The sequence below is a fragment of the Aedes aegypti genome, chromosome 3, assembly GCF_002204515.2.
Source record: "Aedes aegypti strain LVP_AGWG chromosome 3, AaegL5.0 Primary Assembly, whole genome shotgun sequence".
NCBI classification, from domain to species: domain Eukaryota; kingdom Metazoa; phylum Arthropoda; class Insecta; order Diptera; family Culicidae; genus Aedes; species Aedes aegypti.
Window position 1 is genome coordinate 263,202,658 of NC_035109.1, and position 19,134 is coordinate 263,221,791.

The 19,134-nt window shown below is 34.9% G+C and overlaps 1 protein-coding gene across 12 annotated transcripts in view; it reads left to right on the forward strand.

Annotated features, from left to right (window-relative positions):
• Positions 1-14,488, forward strand: part of LOC5571120 (protein muscleblind) — a 353,898-nt gene extending 339,410 nt beyond the window's left edge. For 10 of the 12 annotated variants that reach the window (XM_021851935.1, XM_021851937.1, XM_021851938.1 and 7 more), the window contains one exon: positions 6,490-14,488. In XM_021851935.1, coding sequence (XP_021707627.1) covers positions 6,490-6,641 — 152 coding nt within the window. In that variant the 3' untranslated portion in view covers positions 6,642-14,488. The remainder of the gene's footprint in view (positions 1-6,489) is intronic. The other 2 variants (XR_002501876.1, XR_002501877.1) reach the window with 1 other exon arrangement.
• Positions 14,489-19,134: the final 4,646 nt, after the last annotated feature.

The following is a 19,134-nucleotide window of genomic DNA, read 5'->3' on the forward strand; positions in this document are numbered from 1 at the left end:
AACGTATTTAGAAGTTCTTCAGAAAAAAAATCCTACGATTTCAACCCGGACGAAAGTTTATCTATTTTTTACTTATTTCTCCTGCTGTTCTCACATTTTTTTGATGGTTTAGAAAATCAAAAAGTCAACCAGGGACTTCAAAAAACCTCCGAAGATGCCTTAAAAAAAACTCCAAGGAATGTTGTTGATTTAACATTCGAATTTTCTATCTTTGAACAGATATAAAGATTTACTTGATTCTACTTGAACAATGTTGCCAGCAAGCCACTTTGAGTGTGTTGAACATGCAAACACTCGTATCTGGCTTCTGACCAGAAAAATTGCGACTGTTTTCTATTATTCACGGTGTCTGTGGGTGAAAATGTCATCTAAAAAAAAATTCTTTCAGATATCCACCAAATGGAAGCTTGGCTCTCGCCTTTCATTTGGTGCTGAAACGGAAATGTTCTACCGGGGGATCTATAACATTTTTTTGTGATTTCTAGAACGATTTTTAAGGAAATACTGTTTTGTCTCATATTCCAAACAGTGACTATTTCAAAAGTACCAGACCAGTGGATTGCAACAGAGTTGTAACAGATTTTGTAAAGCGTTGTAAGCGATTTTTTTTCTAACACAAAAATCTAGTTGAAATAACAAAAAGTACAACATAATTTCCTCTACACTAAACAAAATTCAAACAAAATATGTTATATTTTCAACAAAAAAGTAACTCATTGCATTTCGAATCGATTAAAAATACATCTCATTTTTTTATTTTCCATAACTGAATTATAACAAAATTAGCAAAATAAGCAATTGCTCTCAGATTTTTTATAACAAATTGTATTATAATCATGTTTTGAACTGAAACAAGATTGAAACACCCTTCATTATTATAACTGATCTTGTTTTAGTTATGTTATAATTTTCTCCATCAACTAAGTGTTTCTAACAAAAATGAAACAAAATGTGTTATTTGTAACAGTTATTTGTACTAGAAAAACGACATAACAGACAAAGGCAAACAAATTGGTTTTATTTACGTATCAGTTCATTGAACAAATTTTCAATCATATAATAGACAGATTTTTATTAGAAATAACGTTTTCACAAAATAAATGACAAAAAAACATAAAGGCGAATTTTATATTTTCTTCATCACGAACTCTGCTGTTGATTTGGCAAAAAAACTGAGGATTTTTTTAGTTTGTTAAATGGTACATGATTCATTTTTTAACAAGTAGTGCATAATATATAAAATGTAATGAGCAATTCTCGCTGAAACCAGGCCGCCATCGGCACCCATCGTTAGAATTCCAATTTTATGTCTCTGATCGCTAGCCTTCGATAAAACTTAAGGGTGGTCCTTTTTGTTTTCTCAAATTGGTGGACCCCTCGTACGCCAGCTAGCTAAACAGTTTGCAAAAAAGCCCATTTTTTGATAAATCTTGGGTATTTCTTCACGTGATATGTCTCATATTTCCCTTGGAACACATACCAAACTTAGTGGCATCGTATAGAGAAAGGATATAGCTTTCATTTGAAGTTAAAAAAAACCCGGCGGCCATTTTGAATTTGGCCGCCATCTTGAATTTTGTTAGAAAAATCGTTTTTTCACCATTAGCGCACCGCTCGTTTTGAATTCTGAGATCACCATCAGAAAGCTGAGGAAAAATTGCGTAAGATAGGCTACAGAAACTAGGTGTGCAATGGTATTTACCCTATGAAATGAACGATTTTCTAAAACATGTTCCACGATTTTGACGTATATGGCGAGTGCAATCAATGCAAACATCATTTTTGGTACAACAAAGATACAAGTTTTCAATAGTTGGTGTATTTTTCGAGTCAGATGAAGAATAGGTGTATTATTTTGAGTGAAAAAATCTGGCGGCCATCTTGGATTTTGACGCCATCTTGGTTTTAACTAGTAGAATGAGTTTTCACCTTGATAACACTCAACATGTTGAATTTTAATGCCACCGTTACACTTACTATTCTTCTTGTTCTTCTTTTTCCTGACGTTACGTCCCTACTGGAATAGAGCCAGCCCCTAAGCTTCAAAAATAAATTAACAAGTAGATTTTTTTAACGCTTATTTGTCACCTGAATGATTGTTCTGCTTATCTGCGAGTTGAAAAATAGCATTAATTCTTTCATTTATTTGGTCTAAAACCATTGATAGAAATGAACAATCTGTTGAACAGCTAAAATAAGATAAGAAATAAAGAATCTGTTTGTTTTTTAACGGAGATCTTTAATTAATTAAACATGAAGAGCGCTGAGCTGGTAAAAAATCATTCTACTGCTAAAAACTAAGATGGCGTCGAAATCCAAGATGGCCACCAGATTTTCCAAACTCAAAATGATTCACCTGAGTTTCGGCATTACGTCCACATTAGAACAAAGCCTGCTTCTCACCTTTCAATTTCGCTATTTTTCACATGCATGTTGGGTGTTAGTAAAAACAATACTTTATGATTCAGAAAATCAAGAATTTTTTTTGCTTAAAAATTTAAGATTTCCATTCTAAATTAATGCACTTTTGGAAATGTTTTACGTTAAAACTACAGATATTACCACAAAACTTACTAATGTCCCAACGCACAATTTATAAACTTCATTCGATGACAAAAAAAGCATATGGTAAAAAAAAATTGTTTATTTCAATCAATGTTTTTGGACGGTTTTTATTCATTAAATTTATTTATTCATAATAACTGAATTCAAAGATATGTCGAAGAAATATTCTGTTATTAAAAATCGTATTATAAAAGAAAATTCCTATTTAATAACCTGTATTTATAACTAATAAAGCTGAGTATCAGGCTCGGTTCCACTAGGGACGTAACGTCAGGAAAATGAAGAATAATAAGAAGAAGAGTATACGTAACCTTGTTTTTATTGGTAACCTCTAAATTCGACATGCTGAGTGCTATCAAGGTGAAAAATTCATTCTACTAGTCAAAATCAAGATGGCATCAAAATCCAAGATGGCCGCCAGATTTTATCACTCTAAATAATACACCTATTCTTCATCTGACTCGAAAAATACACCAACTATTGAAAACTTGTATCTTTGTTGTACAAAAAATGATGTTTGCATTGATTGCACTCGCCATATACGTCAAAATCGTGGAACATGTTTTAGAAAATCGTTCATTTCATAAGGTAAATACCATTGCACACCTAGTTTCTGTAGCCTATCTTACGCAATTTTTCCTCAGCTTTCTGATGGTGATCTCAGAATTCAAAACGAGCGGTGCGCTAATGGTGAAAAAACGATTTTTCTAACAAAATTCAAGATGGCGGCCAAATTCAAAATGGCCGCCGGATTTTTTTTAACTTCAAATGAAAGCTATATCCTTTCTCTATACGATACCATTAAGTTTGGTATGTGTTCCAAGGGAAATATGAGACATATCACGTGAAGAAATACCCAAGATTTATCAAAAAATGGGCTTTTTTGCAAACTGTTTAGCTAGCTGGCGTACGAGGGGTCCACCAATTTGAGAAAACAAAAAGGACCACCCTTAAGTTTTATCGAAAGCTAGCGATCAGTGACATAAAATTGGAATTCTAACGATGGGTGCCGATGGCGGCCTGGTTTCAGCGAGAATTGCTCAATAAAATGTTTTCCTACTAAAATAATCCTACACAACAAAAATTTGTGAATATAAAGCAGCACGCAATTTGGACATCGACGGAAAATTGTGGCAGGCATTAGAAAATTACAAGCGTTTGCCTACAGCTAAAGTAAATATGACCATCTGTCAACCAATCAGGGCCCTTCCAACTATATTTCAGTTGAATCCGCTAGAAACTTACATGAATCTGCCACAAAACAAGCAATTCTGTGATACACTCATTTTACTCAGAACGTGTTTAACTTTCGTCGGATTCATAGAAAGGTGATGAAACAGCTGAGAGAGCTCGGGCGTGTAGCTATCGCTCCAGAGGCCGCGAGTTCATATCCCGTTTAGAACTTTTTTTTATATATTCATATAGTTAGTCGACAGCCTGTCTTGGTAGTGTCATTCGCAAAACACACCCAAGCCGTTCCCATAGGGGACGTTAGCCACAAGGAAGGACGTTTCAAGTAATACTGTTTCATATGGTATGCCCTCTTCAACATCTAATCCAATTTCTCTCGCCGTTCCCTTACGGTACCTATCCATCTAGTATTCATTGCTTTCTTCTCCATGCTCCCTCTTGCTTCGAGCAAAACAGACCGATATGCCGATAAACAAATTCAAAATATAATTATCACGGTCGATACCTTTGTATGAGAAATTTTATTTGTACAAAAGCTTACGAAAGAGAAAGTTGCTCTAAAATAAACTGAAAAAATGTTATGAACAGTCCATAACACAGCGTAACAAGAATGACATTTTTGCGTGTCTCAAGGATAAAATTAAGTGTCTTTTGTAAATTTGTATAAAGTTGTATAAAACTTTGGTTTCACTGATGTTTACTTTAAATTTAAAATATGATTTCTCATATTTTTGTATGATCTAATCCACCAAGCATGCAAAAAAAGACAAACTTTTAATTTCTATACAATTTACTTGAAGTTACACGATAAAATTGAGATTTAATCGATTTTTTCAACATGCTTGCAGTCTCCATCCAAAATTCTTCTTTCCTGTTATATGGCGAAATACAATACTTTTCGAAATGATCATAAAATAACTTTCGAGCATCGAAAGTATCATAAATTATGTTGATAATAATTGTCATACATGTGAAGATTGAAGTCTGTGGCAAATTAAGCGAATAAAGTGCCATACAAGCTTAGACGTGTTAAGATATTTTGAAAACGGCGATGGATTCAGCAAATCTGATTCTAGTAAATAGCGGTATTTTGGTGCTTGAGACAAAAGCGTGTTCCGCAGTGTAATCACTTGATGCCCTCTATATTACCACCGGTTATTTGTTATATTGTAGTGGATTATTGATATTGAGTTCAATGTGAACCAGATGGAACAATGATACAACTTAACGGAACATAATGAATTAATCATTTCGAAAATAATATTTGCCAGTTCACTGCTTCTTAGATGGGGTTTGCCCTGCCAGCATCTAACTATTGAGACCTCTCAACTAACAGATATACCAAATGAGCGAATCTCTTTTCTACAGTTTTTGTATCAAGTCTATTGAGAACAAGAGTTTGTGAATCGAGCATTCTCCAAGCAAGCAAAACTCAAACGTGTGCTAGAATAAGGGCGGTTGTCGCATGATCGATTTCTCTTCATCGATACTCTCTTCTGTAAATAAAGATGACAAGATGCAAATTTATCAACATTTTTCACCTTAGGTCACAACACAAGATTGCATCGCTGTCAAGCGGTTTGAAGCGAAAAAATGCTAACAAATTTGCATCTTGTCACCTTTATTCACAGAAGAAAGGATCGATTAAGAGAGATCGCCCTTATTCTAGCACACACTTGAACTTCCGAAGATAAGTGGCATTGAAAAACAACCTAATTTGTTCATGTAATCTATTACTGCAGGACATAGGGGCTGTCCATTTATTACGTAAGACATTTTTCGGCGTTTTTCAACCCCCCCTCCCCCCATGGTAAGATTTTTTGTATGAAAATTAAAAATAAATTGTATGACGCGTAAGAAATCTCAGAATCCCCCTCCCCCCATAAACCCTTATGTAATTAATGGACCGCCCCTTATAGGAAAGAATCCCTATCATGGCAGGGAAGATGGCTTCCTCACGCATACATACATATTCAGCCATGGTTTGCCCTTTTTCTCAAATTATGCAACTTACCTGTAATTATTCACATCCAAATTGCTAAAACACCATAAGAACTGGATTACTTTTCCATTTTAATCATTTTCTCAACTAATTATACTCGAAATCTCGAAATTCGTGGTATTTTTCAACACGTACGACGAGAAATTCACTGCTTGTTTACACTAGTCCACTAGCAATCAAAGAACAATTTTCACTCAAATTCCTAGTTTCTGCTGAACTTAGGCCGTCCAGCACGATTTACTTCAACTTATTGTATGTTGTGGAACGCGTAATAGTCAATTTCTGGTAGAAATAACTCATACCTTCGCTAAACCGTGCTCTAAACAATCACGCTATTACAATATTTCACTTTTTTATTTTTCCATCAAATTCGCTGTTGTAAGTGTCGTTGGAAGGCATGTGCGACATCCTGCCATTTGGAGGCGAATTGAAAATAAACGCTAACTACAAAAATACAATGAACCACAATTGCTGGCAACGATGTACAGTCATCTCTCCCTTACTCGATATTGAAGGGACCATCGAGTTAGGGAGGTATCGAGTTACCCGGGAATAAGAGAATAAAGTTGTGCCTACCACTACATTTACATTTAAATTTGTGGATTCAAGGGTGTTTCACCTTAGAAAAGTTAACAAGTACACTATCTTCAGAACCTCATTACATAACGTTTCTAATAATAAGACACATTACTAATAACAGTTTTCTATTTCTTCGTTACTTCCTCCGCCAGGTGATAAAGTAGAAGTATGTGATCAACGCGTGGCGGTCTGTCGTGATCATGCGAAGGGTATGTGTAAGCGCAAGCAATGTAAATATTACCACATACCGATTGTACTGCCACCAGCGAACGTGATGGCCGCCACAGCAAAAATAGCAGAGTAGAACAAATACCAACCGGCAGCAGCAGTAAACTATCCATAACCCGAAGCAAACCTACCAACAACCACTTCTAAAGGATAACTCAGATTACCCCATTCATCCGAACAGTTACGGTGTATAAAATTGCAGAGATCATCATATTCGGTGGTGGTCTAACTAACTAGATTTCAACCACGCAAACCAAGAGCAGTGAAAGCGAGAACAATAAAAAAACACCCATCAACACAACTACAATCCCAGCCAGAACTGAAGAGAGTGAGCAGCAAGTAATACAAAACCAGGCATAACATCCTAACCGTTTTTTCTAGCTCTACTATTGTGTGTAAAGAAAAGTATTCGTTTATTGTTTTGTTCGTTACCGGTGGAGTGAGCGATGCGTTTTTCCTCTATAGAACTGTACGCGTGCGCTGTATTCAAGTTTTGTATGTTGTAATTGGAAGTTTCTATTTGTCTCGAATTTATAATTGATTCGTAATATATTCAAATGCGGTAAATAATCTGTATTATGTCTGTGTATTTTTGTATATTTTTTGTATTTAGCGAATATGTTATATAACTGAATATTTTTTCCTTATTTACAGTGCATATTATTGTATAAGTTTAATAAACGTCAAACGGGATAAATTTAGGATAATTATTTACGCATGACGAAGCGATATTGATTCGAAAATAAACATCAAATGTATAATCTAATGGTTGCATTGAAATACTTATAAGTTCAAACTAACACCACAAGTTCTATAAATATACATTTTCTATGGGAAATTAGGATGCTAAAACGTATTGAATTTTGTACTAAGTCAACCAAAAATAACTAATTATTCCGTACTGAAAGAGCCTATACAAATTTATTGACGCTGTTCTACACACACAAACTCCCTTTGGTTCACACTACCTAAAATTTAGCGAAATAAATGAAAGCAAACAATAATCTAAACCCCTAACAAATCACAAGCGATATACAAACCATCTCTAAGACACAGTAAATTACTCAACTATAACTTTTTACCTAATTTACTGACCGGGAAAGAACTGCAAAATATCTACCATTTATATTCGAGTTTATACACATTCACACGAAGGCAACGTTACACACACTCACACGTTCACGTTGATTGAAAAAAAGTCACACTCACGTTGATTCTCTGTAACATACTCTTACACTGAAAAGCAAACATTTGACAACGGCCCTATGTACCGATACTGACTCACTAACACACTCACACAAAACACACTCTATTGATTGGTGGTAACTCAATACCAGCAGCAACAGCAGCACACAAACACAACTATTGAATGATAAATCACGTCCTATTGGAGCAACGATAATGAATAGTTTATATGTTTATATTATATATCAAAATGTGGTTAGACTACGGTTGAACTAGAATGAACAAACAGAAATTCGAAATGAAAACAAGAATTATGATGATAACTCTCTATTGTTTACTTTTTTATTTCCTTAACGATTTATAAACGTTGCGTTTAATTATTTGTTTTTGTTTATCTTCGTTTGATTTGTGGGTAATGTTCATATTTTATTTAGGCATATATTTCTCTCTAAGAAAGTTTAAGGAGTAAAACACACACACAGAGACGTAAAGTCACACTCATATACACTAAATCAAAAGTATTCCTATTACAATCTCGTATTTTTAAGTGCTAAAATTGTCAATAAACCAGAGTGATTATCAGCTGAGAGGTCCACAGTTGAAGACTCTTTTGATTACTCGAAGAATTGTTTAATTGATTCTCCTCTTTTTTTTTGTGTGACCACAAACCAAATCAGGCGCGAGGGGTCCCACGATTTGTGGGCCATCTTCGCCTCGAAAAAAAAAACGATTTCAAATTGCGTTCAAAACGTTAGAAATGATGAGATGGCAAAAATCCAAGATCCCAATAGGTGGGAAACAATCGTTTTAAAATAACACAGATTTAAGTAACGATTAGGCAAAGGTAAATTGAAGAAGTTTATTGATAGGGAATGGAGAATTCAACAAACTATGCTGAGGAGTGCAGAAAAAAGGAAAAACTACCGCAGAAAACAGAGCATGGCTTGCTTTTTACAGCGGGATCGGATCCCATCAGTCACGAGTACCATTTGAGCGATGATGGTACGCTTTCATTTTTTGGTTTGTCCTCAATACTATACGATGCATAATTGTGATACAACTGATCGTTTATTTGTTCCTGATGTTTTAGACACGTACATTCATTTTTTTTCCTGCATAATAAATCATCCCAATTGCTAAGGTCAGACTTCAAAGTGGAAATCTGACTGCTTTTTTGAAGGTGGTGGTTGATGGTTAGTGGACGAAGATTTGACATCCATTTGGAAAATTTGTTCACACATTTGAGCATTTCAAACTTACAATGAATGTGCTCGGCTCAGTAAGGCTTGATTACGCATGAGCCAAATGATTGAATAGTTTATTATAAAAATCATAATCAATATTGACATTAGAATTCTAACACGAGTTCCACTGGTTGAACATAATTTCGATTAACATATACTCATTTCCTTCGTTTGTTCGTGAATATGACGTTTGTCAACTCATCTGACACTTATGACATCGAAACATTACCTATATTTATAGTGATAGTTGTGTATGATGCAGTGATCTATTAGAAAGGAAGCTTAACATATAGCTGTCTACTCTCGCACTAATGAATATCTAAATGACATGTTCTATTACAATAAAAGTTCTATAAGTGCAACATGTTTACTATTCAATTATTGGAAGTCAATGCAAGACCGACAGACTTCAATAACCTGTCAATTGATGCTAGAAAAAATAAAATTTGCAATGTAAACAAAAAACGTTTTGCATTCATTGATATTCTTCTGTATAAAGATGTAGGAATCGAAGAACACCCTCTAATTTTTCATACAATCAAGTAATCAAAATGTAATTCTAAACTGCATCTTCAATGGTAAACCAAAATTCGAGGTAAATCTTTAGAATCTAGCGAACAATGATTTCTTTCAACGATTTATCAATCAACCCAGCCATCAGCCCCCACTTACTACGCAAAACTGAGCTCTCGTTTATGTCCAAAGATCTCCGCTTCGCTTGGCAACTGAAACCCCGCTTGGAAATCATATAACCGGAAACCGGAAACCGAGATTAACTACTAGGAAAGTGAATACAAATACATACCGTGCATGAATATCGAATGCGCAAAATACCATACTACAAAAGCGAACCAAATATGATTTGTCAAGACTGAAGCAGGGGATGGTTTTCAAAAAATCTAACTCTGTAAACTATAATTCATTTCACGAAGGGAGAGAGATAGAAAAGAGAGATAGAAGACAAAGAAGTAATCCAATACACAGGAACCAAGATGAGAGACGGTAACTCATACCGCGAAGAGAGAGAATACTGAATTAGTGAGAGAATGAGATGCGATTACCGTAGCCCATTTTTTTGTGTTCCCCTTTCGATCGTACTTCGTACACTTTGAGCACATATCCCTTACAAATCCGAGAAACAGCGAGGAACTATTCATGCTGATTTCAATATCAACATCACTGGGTGAGAAATATCCCATTGTAGAATGATGTGTCTGAAACCCGTACAGTTTTTTGTCCTGTCACCCTGACCAATGTTCATAAACTTACGTTACCTTGGTTCGAAAGCCGTGACTGCCATGTTTAGCGGTGAAAACGGAGGCACTACTTTTGGGGAAAATCCGAATCGAGTGATTGTCGAAAAAGCCAAACAACAACAATCAGAATCGAGACCAACATTTGAAAATGTTATACGTCGCAAAGGTGGATAAAAGACGCATTTCTCAGAAGATAATGCAATTCTTAAGCGATTCAATATGTCAGAAAAATCCCTGAAACGTCAAACCTCAACAACGTTTTACTTCGTTTCTGAATTTTCCGAAACAGAGTTTTCAAATATTGGTCTAGATTTTTTTCGCATGGTAGACAGCTATGAAAAGGCAAGCAGAAAACACTAATCGCAAACAGAAGATAGAATATTTTTAGATAGCTAGGAGACACATTTATATATTATCATTAACTAAACCAATTGGATCCGACTGGCGGAAACACTTGGAGATGTGAAACACAATGAAATTGTACTTTAAGCAAAACAAAGGAAAAACGAATCGAAATGGAATCGAATGCTACTGAATGTTCAAATCTGCTGGGATCGAAATCAACTGGAATGTTGGTCTAGTGGGAAGCAAATGTGACACGACATAGAACTCTGTTAGCGCGCTTCATGCATTCTGTTTTTATAGTTTCAGAATCTAAGAGTGTTTAATTGCATACAAATCCAAGAAATAACGAATTATTCACCACTCAAAAACAAAAATAGTAACAGAATTACTTTCTAACTAAAAATCCGATAAGTGCAACAACTTTGTTTTTCGCAACTCATGTTACATACACTGCGATGTTTTTCGGGCACTTGACATCGACTGTCAGTTTGTTGACGTCTGTCAGTCGTCCAATTTGATTCACCAAGTGAAACGTTAACATGATGCACTTATCGAACGTCTACTGTACGGTAAGTCATATTTTGATCACTACAAGATCGAATCGATGACAAAGTTTTTGATCACAAATGTTGTTTGAATTACGTTGGAATCAATTCAAACTTGAAATGGTTTAGCGTGTTTTTGGCGGAAGTTTAAGCGTTTTATACAAAAAATGAGTTAGGGCTGTATGATCCTATCCAGCTTTTTACAAGCGCTAATGACTGCCGCAAACAGGCTCGCTTTCTGGTAGGAATAAGTCATTTTGACATTTGGGTTGGGTCGTTTTATATCAGGCTATCGACATCGATGGAGACACCATCATCTATGGTGACAAAGGGCTCGATTGGCTTGTCAGATGGATCGAGCTCGGGACATTCTGTCTACTGCAAATCGCTGCAGTTGATGTAGGGCAGTTCCATAGGCTGTTTTATATCGAACGACCCAAGCCAAACGTCATATCGAATGATCCCTACCAGAAAGCGAGCCTGTTTGAGGCAGCCATTAGCGCTCGTGAAAAGCTGGATTGCAATGAAGTGTATGTAGTGATTTTCTTTGAAAAATGTCAGTATACGCATAATTGTTATGCAACATTGCATTGAAGCTTCCAAATTTCTATTAAAGCACATCTAATATCCATACCAAAGTAACTTTTGAGGTTATTTAATGATTTGATTACCGAACTGAATCTAAAAGCTGTCTTTGAGATATTTTTAATATTATTGTGGGCAATGTTTGTCACATTTTCTCATTAAAAAAATGTTTAAAACTGCATTATACAAATACATGCTTAATATTTTTTAAGCAGTAGTTTTTAAGTTAACTTATTAGTTTATTAAATTGATTTTTTTGGGTAATTAAATATCAAATTTTCACCACAATTTCCGTTTGACGTTCGGCGTCATCTAAAAACTTTTAAATTTTGTCAGATTGAATACAAACTAAAAATAAACAGCAAAAACTGTGATAATATAAAACACACAAAACAAACGAATATCGAATACTTGCCTCTAGCGTTTATGATTTGTAAAAATCAATCCCTTCATTGTCACTGGTTCGCCGCATTCCACTCCCACAGAAATCATCCAAGCAGATATCGCATCATTCGGTTTGTCTAGTCAACACCAATTTGAATCAATTTAGATCATCGCCATTATCTACATAACCCCATGTTACGTTTGAGAGACTGCGAATCTCAAGATTTTTTATTTTCTAAATTATTCTCAACGCGTAATACTCATCTTTCGATACAAAGAAAATTCGGCCAAAACACTACCATCGTCAAGCAAATACTCCGCTTTCGGTTGCTTGTCCGTTTGTTTCATCGAATTCGTAAAATATGTATGTGTTCTATCTTAATTCTTATTTAGTTCCTTATTAGTTGACTTTCAAATTGAACGCAAAATCTCTTGAAAAATGTTCCTGAATATTAAATGGACACCATCTATTGTGTCGAGTGCCCTAAAGAATTGAAACTACCCAAAACTGATGATAGGGTTAGAAGAATAAACAGTAACAATAAACAGTTTTGTGACATATTTTTCCCCACAACACCTTACCGCCGTTCAAACTCACACATACACACAGGCCGCAGAGAACAAGCAAACCTTACCCTGCACACACTGTCCACACATTGAACAATAGCTCCAACAGTTACGTGACCGAGAAAAAGTACATACAATAATAAAATGCGTTTGACAGCACAGTCAACATTTATGGAATCCCAAGATTTTTATGGCAACTGTCAAATTAGAAGACATTGACACAGAAAGGTTATATTATTTGTAAAAAAAAATGGGAAATCTTAGCAAGGATAAAAGTGAAACAAACAAATATTCTAATTGAAGTAATGAAAAATAAACAAAACTAAATTACATATAAATAATCTGTAAGATTTTTAGTAATAAAATATTATTGAAAACTTTACTCAAAATACTTTAAAAATATTGTATGAATAAAAATCACTATTATCATTATTGATAATGGAACACACACACACATAAAACAAACACACGGAAAGTATTTCAGTTTACTTATTAACTAGTAAACCTTTACACAAGTGAACGAATAAAAAAACTCCATCGTGAACCTATAGTTGATCGAATAGTGAATCCTTAATGGGAAAAGAAAATTACAAGATACCTTAACAAAAAAAAATCGGCAAAAGTGACAACCGAGAAAAAGTAAAACACAAACCTTTCAGAGTAGCGTATAAAATCAGTGACCTCAGTGTTCGAGGAAGAAAGCAGTAGAATAGCATTGCTCTAGTACAGCAAAACTTTCCCGCAGAAAACAACAAAATGAGAACAAAAAGCATAAAACCAAATGTGACCGATCGAACAGCGAAGCTACACAGTAAAAAAAAAAACGTGTGCAAAGTGATCGGCACATCCGAAGAAAACAAGTGAAAAAAGTAAAACGAAAAAAAAACATAGGAACTCACGTAAAAGTGACTCGACCGAACCGCCCCCGGAAGTGGCATGTGAAGGGACCGTCCTCACGGGTTAGACCCACCACTCTCCTTGGGCGTGATAGCGAATCACTCGCGTGTGCATTCATCACTGCGTCTGTGATAGTTCTAAAGAAAATTTTAACGTACTAGATCAAGTCTATGGAATTAAGGTGCGCGTTGTGCATAACAAGGATATTCGCAAGTAAGCAAAAGTAGCAAGAATGAAAATCAAAAAATCAAAAAAGCAAGCAAACAAGCTCCGAGCATATGGACTCGACGCCCATGGCGACCAGAGGATCTTTTTTCGATCCGCTCTTCCCCACAGAGAGGCGTTTCCTGGTTCTGGCGCTTGTGGTCCCCGATTCCGAATTGGGCAGGGCGCAAAACTAAAACAAATGTCCAGCTCGCAAATGACGAATCCGGGTCACAGAGCAGAGTGAAGAAAACATCTAATTAAAAATAATAAAATAATGTTAAACGATAAATTGTTGTTGATAAAAATAAATAAAAAAAAGCATCACTTTTATTATTAAAAAAACTTGAGGGAAAACCTATGATTAGTTGTGTAGCAATTCTTTAATTAAGGGATTAAAATACAATATGAAATTAAATTTAAATGAACACATGAGAAAAGTATCTAAATTAACATAAGAAAATGAGAAAAAAAACTAGTGTTTTCGAGAAACCGAAACAAAAAATATTAAAATAAAATATTACAAAATTATACATATGTTCCATTTTTTAAATATATTAAAACTATGTGAGAAAAAAAAGTAACACTAAAAAGTGGGAAAACAAAACTGATCAATCATTGTGGTGAAATCTATTTTTCTTCAGTTCATCTGCAACCAATACAAAACAAAAAACGAAAAGGAAATATAAGTAAAATATACGGTGAAAATGGTGGAAACAAGTAATAATGAATATTAATAATATTGAAGTACAACCACTTTTATTTTTCAAGGTAACAAAAACAAACATACACACTTACACTTAATCACGCGAATGGAAGAATGAACACAAAAAAACTGGAAGAAAGATAAAACTGATTTATGTACTAAAATTATTTTCAAAATAAAACATTTCAATTCAAATTTAAGTAGACCATGCGAATGATCATTTGAAAGAAAGTGCCCTTAAGTACAATGAGCCACAATACATCACTGAGTAACTCATTTTACATCGAAATCAACAGATAATGAAAATACCTAAGTGATACTTGATGACTCACTAAGTTCGATTTACGTCTTATGCATGATTCTTCTCCGCTGGACTCGGCCTGATAGAAGGAAACTAACGGCATTTCCTATCCCCCAGGCGTTGGGTGCCCTTAGTTTCTACCCGCTGTATAGTTCATCTGATGGTTAATTCAGCGCACTACTTCTGACAATATGTTCAACGCAACAGCAGCGAAAGTAAATTATTTGACTACTTCAATTTAGTGCTTGAGCGGTAATACCAAACGCGGTAAGTCAAAGAATGCTTTTCATCGCTAAGTTGGCCGTATTTGAAGTCAACTTAAACAGGATTTGCACTTCAAACGCAAACAGCAATGTTCTTGTAAACATAAAGAAAAGTAGGGATGTAGTAGGCGGAGTTTAGTATCAACATTAGAATCAAGGTTTCTTGAAGGTAGGTTTATCAATCTAAGCAGTCAGTGGGTACGAGGTGAGGTCAACTGCGTGGGAGGTGGAAGTGACAGCTGTCGAGTAAGTTTGTATGTATCGTTTCTATGCACACTTAGACCAAATCGCCGACTTCGGTAATCTCATTACCGAAATCTCAACAGCTGAACGATCGGTAATCGATTCGGTAAACGAAAAGATTACTGACCATTCGCACCTCAGCTGTCAAAACTACCGAGTTTTCGGTGAACGTTTACCGTAGATCTGTAAATATTGTGTATGGGTTTGTTTCTCCGGATAACCAAATTGCTATTAGGAAATAGGACACATTTTCACATTTCACCTTCTAATAATATAATCATGATCTAGCAGCATAAATCTATCCATGAAATAATATCACGGGGACTCGTGCTGGGCTGCGGGAGAATGGCGGAGAAGCAGCGGTCGTTGCAATCCTGCTACAAAGAGTAATATCATATAAAAAATCACTTTTAAGCTATCTTTTACTCACCTCTATCGTATTTCCTTATTTGGTAAATCCTTAGAACACATTTTTATATCGATATAACATGGGCTTGCCAACATTTTCACCATGACGACGAAAAAACATTGATAGTTTGACACTATGCCAAATCACTGATTTCGGTGATCTATGGGTCAGTTTACCGAAACTTCAGTTAAATAGTTTACAGTTTACGGTAATACTGGTGATTCACAGACGGTTCGGTGATTTTTTTGACAGCTCAACAATAGATTACCGGAGATCTGTTATTTCACTCCTGACACACTGTCAAAAACTAATCGTTTACCGAAACTTGGTATTTCTGTGAATTAGAGATCTGCTTCGGTAAATTTATTTACCGAACGCTCACACTCTATTTGAGTGTGTGGGATTGTTTACCACAAAGCAAATCCTTAAGCGAAGTATGCACTTCAACAGAAAAGTAATCGCCTATCTCGATGCATGGGAAATTTCTTGCAAGAAATGCTCAAGAAAAGCATTATTCTTTGATCGTAGTACGCAGTTGAAAAGAAATGTCAATTCGAATGGAGCTCACTGTAGGAAATTTCTTGAACATTTCTTGGGCAGAAATTTTTACTTTTCTTGAGCGAAACAGCATACTTAGCTTTACGGTGAAATAAAAATTTTCTTCCGCATTCCTGAGTGAAAATACCTTTTATGTGTTGAAAATAATAAAAAAAAGATTTTTATCTTGAAACCTACCTAGTCTACTCGAAGAACTTGATCCAATGATTAGTGTTTGGAATTAATCAGAACATTCAGACAAAGTGTATAAAGGCTCCCACAAAACAACGCGATTTTTCTCTGTGACAGCGATAAAAAAAATTGCAGAGATTTTGTTGTTGTTTCGCTGCATGCACAGTTTTATGAGCGTGGCTAAGCCGAGACGGCACGATTTCGTTGGTCTAGGTAGTATCAAATAAGAGTGCTTTCAGCGACACAACGACGAAATCGCAGCGATTTTTCGTCGCTGTCGCAGAAAAAAAATTGTGTTGTTTTGGGGGAGCCTTAAATGCTTGTGAGACATCCTAGCTTTTCCTAGCGTCTTCTAACAAAAAAAACTCGCCAGCTGTCACCTGATATTTCAACATAGCGGATGCAGTATTCTTCCAGATTGAACTATCTCCCTTTTAGATGCCGTACTTCGGGGTAACATTGATCAGTTTTTAGGATATTTCCTAAATATTTGTTCAAAAATGCAAATGTTCTGAGTTTTATATTTTTAAAAAAAGTACTGCCACCCATAGATCGTGACAATATACTGCAGTATACACATGTATTTTGTTTTTAAGATTTAAGCATGTTTACAAAAATGATTGTGATGTGATTTTTTCATTTAGCTAATATGGGGTAACATTGATCATCCATGTAAACAACGTTCGGTAATATTGAAAATGTCGTTACATACTTAAATCATGGCCCCTGAAGCCGGAAATGATGTCCAAACGCTTACATCACATTTACTTTTTGAGTTATTTTAAAATTAAAAACATTTCGAACAGCGGAATACGCCTAAAGGTAGGCAATTTCTTAAGGGAAATCTACATTCTACAGTAATTCGGTAATGTTGCCTAATTGAACATACTTATAAAAGTTTTGACAGCGGAATCGTTTTTGGCGTGAACCGCATTTTCCTTGCTCATATCGCTTGCAGAACCTATGTGAGACATGAATCTTCGGTAGAGTCATCCTTAACCTTTGAAATCATTGTTACGCAAACTTGACAAATTTACGCATAAAGTTAACGCAATTTTTGCAAAAATCTTTATTTTTAATAGCTCATAAATATAAGAAAGAGAAGCAACATTCATGCTTTGGAAATGTTTCATCAATAAATAATGATACCAACTTATTACGAGATGAGTCATTCCGATCAATGATACCCCGGTTAACGGTACTCCCATTATCAAAGTAACCCCAAAACAGAAAACCGACTTTATATGAAGAATTATATATCCATTCAAAATAAATATTTTGGTAATCTATCAACTCCAATCGATAGCTAGGATGTCAGTACTTGTCTTAAAAATATAATTTTTAATTCTTCGAAACAGCATGCATAAATATTCCAATCTTCTTCGAAAAAAAAACTATCAAAGTTACCCCGTTTTACGGTACCTTGGTTAGAGTAGGCCATGCTTGGGTTTGAAAAACAAAAGAGGATTTTTTCCAAGATTCTTCTTCTTCTTGGCATTAACGTCTTCACTGGGACAGAGCCTGCTTATCAGCATAGTGTTCTTATGAGCACTTCCACAGTTATTGACTGAGAGCTTTCATTGCCAAAGTTGCCATTTTCGCATTCGTATATCGTGTGGCAGGTACGATGATACTCTATGCCCAGGGAAGTCAAGGAAATTTCCATTACGAAAAGATCCTGGATCGACCGGGAATTTGTTTTCTTTGCTTTGTAACCGCGGAGTTTAACCACTTGGCTAAGGAAGACCCCTTTTTTCCAAGCTGTCATTGCGTTTAGACGTGACATTGGAGTTGCCACAAGCTACAGTGGCTCAATTTCATTTTCGTACGGGGCACTGTTTTCATTTCAAGTTGGTATAAAACTATTAAATGGTGCATGGACTTCGATATACTTTATCAATGATGAAGGTTATAGGTGTCATCTATTGTTTGGCAATGACAAACTGTATTCATTTGCTTAAATCATTGGAATAATGGAAAAGTATTGAGATTGTGTCTATAATTAACCCAATTCCATATTCGTACACCTAACAAAAAAGAAATATACAGCATTCAAAACTAATTTTTAATGGACTAGATGACTACTTAAGCTCTTCGTTGTGTTGTTCAGATGCAGTAGAATACATTTGGAAAATTTATAAACGGATATATTTGAAACTTAAGTAAATTTAAGAAAAATACCAGTTTTCCCATGTTTTTTGCTAAAATATTCGGTAAGTCGAACAATAAATTGCATTTTTTCATCATCACTTCCTTAAGAATGATAATTGCGAATATTGCACAAGTTTCAAAAAATTATAATCAGTTTTAGAGTAGCTAAGAGTGGATATCGACAACTTATACTTTTGAATCTTAGGTAATATAATATTTATAACAAATCCAAAACCAAAAATTTTAGTCAATTTCTTTATGTTTGGCTCCTAAATGTATATACATAATCCATAGTTAATGTTCCTATCAAAATATTGCGTAATTATCATTTTTAATTTACATTTTACTACCAAACATGATTATAGAGATTTATAGAATAAATATTATTGCCATAACCACAACACAAACGTGTTTTTAAAATGATGAAAACAACAGGATATATTCTATTAAATAGTGTATCAATGCTTTCTGCTCATTCAAGTTATTTTGTATTTTTCTTATAACATCAATAAATTGCAAAATAGGGTGCTATTTTGAATATAATTTAAATATTAT